The sequence below is a fragment of the Euprymna scolopes genome, chromosome 8 (genome assembly GCF_053919585.1).
Source record: "Euprymna scolopes isolate OS-2025 chromosome 8, ASM5391958v1, whole genome shotgun sequence".
Lineage (NCBI taxonomy): Eukaryota > Metazoa > Mollusca > Cephalopoda > Sepiida > Sepiolidae > Euprymna > Euprymna scolopes.
Window position 1 is genome coordinate 117,600,156 of NC_136489.1, and position 12,406 is coordinate 117,612,561.

At 33.4% G+C, this 12,406-nt stretch overlaps 1 protein-coding gene across 4 annotated transcripts in view; it reads right to left on the reverse strand.

The window, feature by feature from the left end:
* LOC145283728 (uncharacterized) overlaps positions 1 to 12,406 on the reverse strand; it is a 252,063-nt gene that overhangs the window by 222,341 nt on the left and 17,316 nt on the right. For all 4 annotated transcript variants that reach the window (XM_080132782.1, XM_080132784.1, XM_080132783.1 and 1 more), the window contains exon 2: positions 2,194 to 2,226. In XM_080132782.1, the coding sequence (XP_079988908.1) occupies positions 2,194 to 2,226 (33 nt within the window). The remainder of the gene's footprint in view (positions 1 to 2,193; positions 2,227 to 12,406) is intronic.

Genomic DNA, 12,406 nt, shown 5'->3' on the forward strand with positions numbered 1-12,406 from the left:
AGGCTTTTTGAAGACTATAATACTATTCTATCGTAAATACTTTATGACTATTGGTAAAAAAGAGCCTATATTTTCAAACCAATAAAATATAACCAAATTTGCCTACATTTATATATATAGTGTCCTGGCAGTTAACTTCAGTTTTGCTGCTTCGTTTGTCTCCCCTGTGGCCACTAATATCCATCTATAGATATATCACTCTTTTTAGTAATTTTATAAGTTCCAAATTTCAGCGACAATTGGTCAGAATTTTACAAATGTGTAGTGTGCTATGTGATATTTGCATTTATCCATAGCCTATTTATGGCACATTTTTAACCTTTTAGAAATAAGCAACGAATCATTAAATTTTTACAAACTAAGGTTTTTTGAACAGCTTTTAACATATGTAATAGTAAGTGTAAACTGTGTCATTAAATGTGTTAATCATTGTTATTTGTTATTCAAGTTTTGCATTTGAATATCTGATATTCCCCCCCCCCCCAAACCTCTGGCCTTATTGAAAGGGGAGACTTAAAACATGCTGATATGATTTCAAATGATCTGAAATAACAGCAAGGGGAGACTTGATTCAAAATTTTGTAGATTATTCTCAATGCTTGTTTATAGATTTGGTGAAATAAATATTATATGTTAATTATATCAATCGAAAATATAGAAACGATTTACCATTATGATGTAGTTAAAAATACTTTATAACAATCGTGGGGCATATTTTTAGTGATGGCTGAAACTGCGTTCATTAGTAAGTGCCCACTCAGCAGACAGTACCTGTTCGTGACAGATTCATTAATCTCAAGTGACTCATTCAGTATAAGACGCATGTGCAGTTTACATGAGTCATCTCCGTGTGGTTTCTGACATACAGCTACAGTTCTTCATTCACTCAATATATTCTTTGTTATTGAAAGAAAGAAGAAACAACAAAAGAAACAAAACGTCTCATTATGGAAATAGATTGAAGGCGAAGTGTTGTCTGATTTGCTACTTGCTTTCTTAATTTCACTAAATCCTTAAAATGGATTCGTCCGACATTTTTTTTTACTTGCTAACTTTCATGTGATGAGACACACATGCATATGATTATTATATTGTACTCAATATATAGTAGTGACACCCTCATGGTATAACCCAGTCGTAAAATATGCTTAAATATATTTTAATTCATGCAGATTTCGTATTTTATATTATAAAGCTTGATTATTATATTGTATCTAGAGTAGTGATTTCAAAAGTTAAGAAAAATATGACTTTGGTGCCATTAGCTAGAATCGAAACAGAAACATATAGCCTCTCGCCTTAGTCATTAAGTTTGAAAAATTTGCTAAAAATGACGTCATAACGTCAAACTTTGAGACAATGACAAACAAATTTAGACTTTTAGTATAATATATATATATATATATATATATATATATATATATATATATATATAAGTTGATTTTTTTCTCACTTTGACATTGAGATTGAAAAGTCTACTTTTTCTATTTAAAAATTATTAAAATGAACTTCTTAATATACTCAGTTATGGATATGCGAGCGACTTCATGAAGGTTAACTAATTTGCATATTCCTTTGAAAAACGAGTGTTCATTAATTATTCATTTATGGTTTCACTTCACTATTATATTTAATTCTATTTATGCATAGTTTCTACATTCTGCATAATTGTGTACAATTTAGAATGAAAACGTTTTATCACATGGACATATATATATATATATATATATATATATATATATATATATATATATATATATATATATATATATATATATATATATATATATGAGTGCAATTAAATAATACAAATCAACATTTACAAAATTTATTGTTCAAAAACAAGAAATAGAAATATTATTTACTCCATGGAATAAGGAAATATACTTTTGTATTTTGTATTGTTTTTTTTGTTTCTTTTTTAACAAGAAATTTTGTAATTGTTAACTTGCATCATTCAATTCGTCTCATATGTTGATGCTTTATTTCAAATATTGAGCATTTTTTTCTCAGGATAGAATTGAATTTGTAAATATTGACACACACATACATATATATATATATATAAGGGAGAGATTCATCGCACTATAAGTCTTGCCGTTTATTTGCTTATGTTTTTTTTTTATTTACAATACTGATAATCAAGAATATTTAAATGGTCACAAAATCTTTATAACATTGAAAATTACTCACCGTTTCTTTTCTTGGCCCCCAAATTGAAAATTCCTGAAAAAGAAAAAGATATCAAATTTTATTTTATTTTCATAAGTTAAACAATATTTTTTTTTTTTTTTTTTTTTTAGTTTGTTTGTAATGTGATACTATCGACGCCCCCCTCTCCAATACAAAAGTGCAAGGAACTAATTAAAAAAAAAAAACAAAAAAAAAAACAGGAAATATTTTATAAGAACTTAGGATAAAAGACAATGTGGAGGAAGTTGTTCAAAAAGAAATACAAAGGCAGCTGAAATGGGATTGTTAATCAAGGTGTGACAGTAACTGGGACAAAAGGTCGGACATATATAGAGTTATTTTATGAACAGTTTTAGGAGTGGCAATGAGTTTTGTGACAGTTCATGACAGTTGAGGATAGTTTAAGGCAGGTTGTGGCCCAGAGCAAATGGGTACATGAATTGATCAATCAACTGATGAACATAGCCATGACAGACCACTAAGATGTGAGGATGCTAGCGTTTATAGGGTCGTTTTCTGTGATAGTGTCGCACACACATCCAGAGCTATATCCATAAAAAGTGTTTTGTATGTTTCATTTTGTGTTATTTATTTTTTATACTTTTAAACCCGTGTTCACCTCCTTGCAAGTCACCAATGTTAGAAACGATGACACGATCAGAAGAGAAGGTGAAAGAGAAGACTTCATTGAATCAGAGATTGCTGTTGAGCGAGGGGAAAACATGGTTGTATCACAGTAAACTATTCAATTATGAAATCAATAGTTTAATAATTATAGATTTATTTTCTCGATGCAACTGCATTATACAAGCAAAATTAAAAAATTTTAATATTGAATTTCGAGGCAAATTAATGGTCTACTTAATTGTCATTGATTGCTTCCTTGAAGATGGTCGTCTTCCCGAGAGGCAGTGTGGCTTTCGAGCGGGCCGTGGGACGACTGATATGATCTTTGCTGCATGCCAACTGCAGGAGAAGTGTGTCGAGCAGCACCGGGGCCTCTACACCACGTTCGTCGACCTGATCAAGGCCTTTGACACTGTCTGCCGAAATGGCCTCTGGCGGATCATGGAAAAATTTGGTTGTCCAGACAGGTTCATCGCCATTGTCAGGCAGTTCCACGAGGGCATGACCGTCCATGTCCTGGATGACGAGAACCCCTCAGAGCCCTTCCCTGTGACCAACGGAGTCAAGCAGGGCTGTGTCTTAGCCCCGATGCTCTTCAGCATGGTTTTTTCTGCCATGCTCCAGGACGCTTTCAAAGACAGTCACTCTGACATTGACATCAAGTACAGATGTGACGGGAAATTGTTTAACATCAGGCGAATGCAGGCAGTCACGAAAGTGAGGGAAACCATCATCAGAGACCTTCTCTTTGCCGATGACTGTGCCCTTAACGCCCCAAATGAGATAGAGATGCAACGTGAAATGGACGGATTCTCCACCAGTTGTGACAACTTTGGTCTCACCATCAGTACAAAGAAGACAGAAGTTATGTACCAACCCGCCCCAGGAGATGCATACCACGAACCCGGCATCACTGTCAAAGGGCAGAAGATTCATACTGTGAAGCAATTCACCTACCTTGGCAGCACCCTCTCCCGCACCGCCAACATTGACATTGAGGTTAACCATAGGACCTCCACAGCGAGCAGTGCATTTGGAAGACTTAGAGACAATGTGTGGAAGAGGAGAGGCATTACACTCGCAACCAAACTGAAAGTATACCGAGCAGTCATCCTGACAACCCTACTCTACGGCTGTGAAACTTGGACGCCATATAAAAGACATGAAAAACAGCTGAATGGCTTCCACCTCGGATGCCTCCATAATCTTCTCAACATCCGCTGGCAAGACAGAATTCCTGACACAGAAGTCTTGAAGCGCTCGGGCTCCATACCATCACCTCCATAATCCGCAAAACCTAGCTCCGGTGGGCAGGCCATGTCTATCACATGCCTGACGGCCGAATCCTCAAACAACTCTTCTATGGGGAACTCAGCCAGGGAAAGCGGACTGCAGGAGGCCAAAAGAAACGATATAAAGACTGCCTGAGAACCTCCCTCAAAGACTTTGACATCAACCCCCAGTCTTGGGAGAGTCGCGCTGCGGAACGTTCTGCCTGGCGTTGCACCATCAGCCTGTTTTTATACGGTGTTTTATTTTTTTTTTATTTATTTATTTTTTTTTTTAATAAAAAACACTGTATAAAAACAACACTAGCGAATAAATACTGGGAACTCAAAGAAAGCGGACATTCACCGGTAGTCGAATGGAAAATAATGAGACAAGCTACCACGTGCAGACATTTAGACGACCCATGTAAATTATGCCTCCATGAAAAATTTGCTATCCTGTACTTTAAAGAACCCCAAAATCTATTAAACTGTAGACGAGAAATAGCAAACAACTGTGTTCACAAAATAAAACTTACTCTAGGATAGCGATACAAAATAGCTTTAAAACTAACAACAACAATAGAAAACAAACAAATAAATAAATTAAATAAACATGAATATACATAAACGATCACACATATATGTATATATATATATATATATATATATGTATATACGTGCATGTATGTGTGTACACATAGGTATATTTATATATATATAAAAAAAAAAAAAAAAGGAAAACGTCTACCTTAAACCACTAACCTAGTTCTAAAACAGATCCTTTGTTCGATAAAATGCATGCCCATTGGCTGATAGGAAGGGGCGCGGTGGATACTAGAAAGCTGATTGGCTAACTAAAAATCCTCAACATATATAAAAACAAGAAGCAACCACAGAATTCACGCATAAGCCTGACGAATCCTATAGTGGATGAAACGCAGAATATATATATATATATATATATATATATATATATATATATATATATAAAATAAGAATTACAATTAAATTTACCAAAAATGATCCAAGTTGGTAAAACTAAAGCATATTATAAATATTAAAGGATTACTATTTATAAAGTAATCTCAACCAGATGTAAAAGCTCGATAAAACCAAATAGGAGATAGAATTTATAATAACTATTTGCTCTTACAGGTCTCTACGGACAAACTTATCTTTAGTTCACCTTTGGCAACTAAATATTTTCGTTTACTAGCGAAATAGAAAAGTTACTAGCCAAACCCACATGATTTTTAGAATATGACATCTAAGTTCTGTGAAGAGTATGTACGCTATAAAGATTTTTCTGTTTTTTTTTGCTTTTTTTAATAAGTGTAATTCTAAATACACAAAAAATTTATGTCGATACTTGAAGGTATAAGCATTCTAATTTCTTCAGATATTTTTTAAACAGCCTTTGTTAAAAAAAGAGTATATTGTTCTATTAAACTTTTATTGTTTAAATAAACTTTGTTCGTTTTAAAAAAAAAAAAAAAAGTTGAAAAGATATTTTTCATTCAGTAGAACGAAAAATATCTTTTCAACTTTTTTTTTTTTAACTTTGGGAGATTGTCGGTGAAAGAAATACAATCGCCAAAAGATAAGCGTTTCATTATTTCTAGTCCCCACTTTGAAAAATCACTCGCAAATGCGACTGTTTTTCACGCGCAATGTAGAGCCCGAGCCCTGATATATGAAATTGAATGATGCAAATTAGAATTTACAAAATTTATTGTTGGAATACAAACACAAAAGATTATTATTCATTCCATGAAATAAGGAAATAGTCTTTTGTATTCCTTGTTTTTGAACCAAAAATTTTGTTAATGTTAATATCACACGTCACCGTGACTTAATTTACGTGATTTTTAGAGTATGATATTTTCTCCGCGTCACGGGTATATATATATCATACAGATTATTCCTTGTTTTTGTTTATTCACAGCGAGAGAATTCTGGACCAGTACTCTACTTAAAAAAAAAATAAATAATAAATAAATAAATAAAAAATAATGACTATTAATATCAATCAGATACATTTATCACAGTAACCTCTGGACGACCTTCTTTCACAATGATTCTGAAATTTTTAAGAATTCCTAAAGTTATGAATAATATTTTTTAAATATCTGGGATAAAAGCAGAGAATAGAACTCGCAATATATAATTTGGTGCTGATGATGCACTTATTGAACCGCGCTATTTTTAAATAGTATTTTCAAGTTAAATTAAAGTTTTACGATATCTTTTTTTTTTATTAAATTGTTAGCTGAAAGTACAGAATAGTTACAAAACACCCTCCTCTTCACATGTTAAGAATGGCTTTCTAAATAATAACATTATTATTTCAGCACGGTTCAATAAGTGCAGATAAAACACATTAGAATGAAATTGTCTACTGGACCCAGATAATTTTTATGCATGGAAACGATTTGTAAGAATTTTATACCATAATAATTCTTATAAATCGGCCCATTTGATATAATGGTAAGAGTGTTTGCTAATGGACTGGGAGACCAGGTTTCAATCTTCAGTCGAGTCACACCAAAGACTTTAAAAAAAAATAGTTCTTAACATCCTCTATATACTCAGCATCATAAGGCGAGGATTAAAGGCAAGTGGAGCAATCAATTAAAAAGGGAGCCTTCTGATCGTTCTTGACTATAGTTGCCCACTTAGCTCAAATTGTTTACATATGTTAAAACTATGCAGATTCTACCATTTTGTTTGGTTTATGAGTTCTCAAGTGTTCTTTACTTTTACTATTTAAAACCCCATTACAAATTGTTTCTACATGGTTCGTTAGAGAATCTCATTCTAATGCGTTTTATATAAACATATTATTGTTTTTTTTGGGGGGGGGGGTTAATAGTTATGATTTTTAGTGTTAACTATTTTGCACTTTTACAAAATCTTGTTTTGGGGAGGAAGTTTTGGACTGAATTTAAGTTAAACCTTACAAAAAAATTTGTATTTCTAAAAAAAAAAAAAAAATGTTTATCTTTTGAAATTGTTTAAGGATTTTTAAAAGATGCCGCCATTATTTAAGGTGATGTAAAACTAATAAATATACAAATAAACAAATAAAAATTGTTGTAAAAGAAAATTCAAGATTTCTGTTCTGTTTAAGGTCAAGTGCACCCATAAAGATCCACTTAAAAAAAAAAAAAAAAAAAAAAAATCAGAATCTTTGATGTTTGAGAAACTAAAATAAGTTCATCCTTTCAACCGGGTCAGTAACAAATTAGGAAAGAAATGTTGAGGAGATTGAGGTATATACAATCACACGGCCATTAATAGATTATAAGGTCATTATTTGGGGTAAGATGGACTAGGGAAAGTACTAGAACTCCCACCCAATCGTTTGTCTCTGCTTCTTGGGTGGCATTGACATCTTATCAGCTGAGAATTTTAAATTTTAGACATTTGAAGCAAGCTCTACAAGAATCATCATGATCATATTTGGTTCCATCCACATCCATTTTACATGCTGGTCTGTGTTGGGCAGCTTTTAAAAACTGACTTTGAAATTCTCTCATCCATTATAATGACTTCCTCTCACTTAATCTTCCTCATGAACTGGACTGCTACTTCAACATATACTAACCAAAGAAATCTTACTTATTCTTTCAATGTGGCCATGCCATCAAAGTTTCCTGTTCTGCACATCTCCTGATACTGTTCAGAATTTGCCCCCCCCCCCTCATTTAGTCCACAAAGTCTCCAGGGTATGTCAAATCCTGGTGAAAATGAATAAATGATACAGTTTTAGGCCTTAACATGTGTAAATTTGAGTTCTGCATCATGCAAAAAAAAGAAATGACTAAGTTCATCATTTGCCGCCACCCCCATTAAGCCCCACAAGTCCCCTAGGCCTTAACATATTTAAATTTGAGTTCAGCACCACGCAAAACTGCTAAATAGACACACAGAGAAAATTTTGGACAAATATGATAAAATAGTTCCAAAAATGGAATGTTTATTAGCCCTAAAAGAACCCCTGGGACACACCCAAGAGTTATCGCAAAGTATAGACAGACAAAATTATATAGAAATCAGTTAGTTACAACTTTTCAGAAAGTTTTATAAAAATCCAAGGCATCATTTTTTTTTTTTAATAAGCACAAAAGTGTCAATTTTAACCCGAACGGCACCCCTAGAGGGGCAACCGGAGTTTTCCCGGAAAATGTGTTCTGTTATTTTTTTACTCATGTCATGTTTAATGTTTGTGCAAAATTTCAAAAACTTCCAAGACGTAGTTATTGAGAAAAGTGTGGACAGATGAATGGATGAACGGACAAGGGTGAATTTACATGTCCATCCTCCTTTTGTCGGGGAACCAACAAATACTTTTTGTAGTTAAACTTGTGACATGATCTTTAAATTGGACTATGTATTTAAATCAAAATTTAAATACTTAATTTTAGGCTGACGAGATATATCGTTTTTGTTTTTTTATATTTCACCACCGAGGTAAAATAAAACATGATTCCCACAAGGTAGGCTAGTGCAGTAGTCGTTTGGAACTGAATGAGGGTCCACTGATGTACCCCCCCCCCTCCACCCCCACCCCGAGAAAAGTCAAGCCGTAGTTATTAAGAAAAGTGTGAACAGACGAACTGATGAACGGACAAGGGTGAATTTACAGGCCCACCCTCCTTTTGTCGGACGGGGGGGGGGGGCAAAAAATGGTTGTAAACATGAAAATATAGTGAAATCACATGAACAAGAACAACTAATGAATAAGTATAAGTTAAAATTTGAAATTAATCTATTTTATATTCATTTAAGAAATTATTTTGTTAGTATTCAGTGAAAAACCTTTGTCCTGTTCCGGGGTTCCATAGTGTCCTGAAGTTTGGGAAACCCCACCATAATAGACTGAACATAATCTTACCTTCACCCAATAGAAAAGAAACCACGAGTTTCAAAATGGCCCAGACTTTGTTGGGCTAATTGTTGAGGACATGTATCCTCAGATCCTATAAATAGACAATGCTTTAACAGAACTCTCAGAATTTCTACTGTTTGGGGTCAATAGTCAAGTGGGGCACAAGCAGACACACACTTAAAAGAAAATTCAAAATCTTTTGATGTTTGAGAAACTACAATGCAGCCATCTTTTCAAGTTGTCAAAAATAAGTATCCTATTAAGCGGGAAAGAAATACTATAAATTGGTGCAAAACAGTTGAGGCTCGTAACGGGGTGGAGAAGGGGGGTGTCTTGTCTGACTTGTACCAATACTGTCTTGTGGAATCTTGTTCAATCATCAGCAGCAGGCGAATATTTTTTTTTTTTTTTTGTAAAATTGTCGGTATTTATCTATTACTCATCCCTATAAAAAACACTTTCCTGCTTTGACAGGGTTCGAAACCGGCTTCGGTATCTAGTGGGCGATGTCCTTTTCTTCTCCTTACAACCTCTTTCTCACAGAAGACACGTTGCAAGTCTAACTCTGCTCTATCGCTATTTTCATGGCAAGTGCTCGGCTGAGCTTTAATCTATGGTTACCCATTCACAACAAGCCTCGTCTAGCTACAATCATTGTCAACCATTTCCCCCTATTGTCTCTATGTGTCTAAAATAAAACACAAATTCTCTGAACAAAATTTCTTAGAACTGTCCACCTATGAAACTCTATACTGCAGGGCTGCTTTTCATCTGGCTACAACATGATTGTTTTCAAGTTCAATGCAAACAAGTTCTTGTTAAGTTGTTCTCTGGAGTAATAAAATTCTACTCTATTTTCATCACTACCGATCATTTTGATGTTGTCTTACCGACCACCTGACACTTATTAACCCTTATACTCGAGTGGCCTTTTGGACTGGATAAGTGGTGACTCTTTTGTAAAAAAAAATTGGATTAAAACAATAAAGAAAAACCTGTATTGTGATGTAAAAAGTATTATATACCGCAAATCACATAAATTGATTAAGTAGTTTTATTCTTATAAAGAAAATAATTTTTAAACGAATTTGAGGTTTTCCAATGCCCTCCCACTTCCCACATTAAGAATGGCTTACTAAAATCTCAGAAATTTTTTAATTATTTAGAATTATTTCCCTTATTACTTCAGACTGTTTTCAAGATGGTGTCGCAAGATTATTGCTTACCATTTAGCCTTAAAATTTGATTTTCTTATTTAAAAATAACATTATTTGATCAATTCATGTGATTTGTGGTATACAGTATGTTTGTACCATCATGGATACGTACATCATAGAAATTTTTCAAACACTGTTGACGGATTCAGAAATTTTATTACAGCCAATCAGAAGTGAAAAAAAATATACTTTCACACATTTTAAAAAGAGACGTTGGAATATTGATACCATATGCTGGGAGGTACCTAATATACCACACAGTCTGCTAAAAAGCTAGTATTAACATTATGTGTTAATATTGATTTTATTAGTAAAAAATTAATAAGACAATTAAACTGACAATCATAATGCATGTTGTATTCATGAGATAAATTAAAAACAAAATTTTTATTTGAAAATATAAGAGCCGTAATGATAATAATCTACACTAATAAAAAAAACGTGCATATGTATGTATGTTTGGAGGTTGCACAAAGCGATGAAGGAGGCAGACGACTTTGCCAAGAGTTGCAAGCACTCTCTTTTATAAACTCTTAGACTTATACTCTGCTCACATGAGAGATTGTTTCTAATTGGATAAATCAGAATCGACGTTAAATGTTTGCGCCAATCAGCACCCAGCTTAGAAGTCAAGCAGATTCAAAAGTGAGTGGGATACTAGTCAAGGTTCTGACCACAACAATCAGTTCAACAGAAACTAGGCCATTTAAGGGGCCTTTTAGCTGTCGGATTGAGGCAAATGTTCTAGGTAGTTTTAGGAGGTCCACACTCCAAGGCCTTGCCACCTCCTTCCCGGTTTTAGGGAGGAACAAGTTTATTGCTTGTTATCATCAGGGAATGCCGACTGGGCTACTCAGACTTATTTTTGCAGGACCATAGTGATCCTCTTTTACAGCAGGGGATCATTTATCCCACCTTCCGACCTTGTGTCACATCCTTTCGCAGTGGGAGAAAGGTAAATACTAGAAGTCAAGCAGATCAACGCTAATGTTGGTTGTTACTGTTGCTTGTTGTTGTCGATGTCATACTGCTGCTACAGTAGTAGGTTAATTCCTATTTCAGTCACGTTAATTCTAGAAGGAAAACTTAAGTTTATAATATTCTAGTTAGAGGAGACAGTTATGAACTTGAGTCATCGTTCTTCCTTAACTAATCTTTCACGATTTGTTGTTCATAAACATGGCAACTACATGTTTCTGTACTAGTTTTCAGTTCAGCATTTCCCATGATAAGGCTTGATATAACTTGCCGTTTTTTATTTATTCATTTATTTATTTTTTTACTAAAGCCGGATTTAAGTAAGAATAAGCTGTTTGAAAGTAACGCAGAAATCAATTTCATCTGGAATAATTTACGTGACTATAATAGGAATTAATCGCTCAAGTATTTTATTTAGGCAAAAAAGATGGTACAATTATAATGATGTTACTACATTTTGTTTCAACATGTATTACAAAAGTCCACTTGTCACCTTAGGCATGAAGCCCTAATGATTTGGGGTGGGGTGAGGGTCGGTTGTCATACAATTTGTATATACTTTTATTTTACTTACTCTACGCTAGACTTTTTCACAAAAATACCTCATTCAGTCTGTGTGGTGATCCTACTTATATAATTCCCAATTTCTTTTAACAATATTTTATTTATAAAAAGAAAGTATTCATGGAAATGGAGGAAAATAAATGAGTATTTTATATAGATCAGCCCCCATGAATGCCAATATTGGCTCAGTAAAATCTGCTAACAAGTTACAACAATTAAAGAGCAACCATACAAAATTAAACTCAGGTTTTTGAAATGGAAAACAAAACATTTTATATTTTTACCTATATATTTATTGCTGCATTTTTTTGTTGCTATTTTCATTTTATTTTTTTTAAATATTTTTGTTTTTTAATGTTTTTAGTCATTTTTTTTGGGGGGGGGTATTTATTTAGTTTTTGCAAATGTGTGCATTTTATGCAGACATGTTTTCCTAAATATCATCATGTATAATGTATTATACCCTTTTCCAAAAAATAAAAAAAGCGTTGGGCATTCATGCAGTGTAGTTAGCAGTCGACAAATCGAAAACAAAGAAAATATACAAATATAACTTTTACCAAACGTATGAAAATTTAATTTTCTACCGACCTGTATGATTTTAAAGTGTGGAAATTGATTGTAAAATTTATTATCTCTGAGTATGTAATCGTCACTTTCACTTA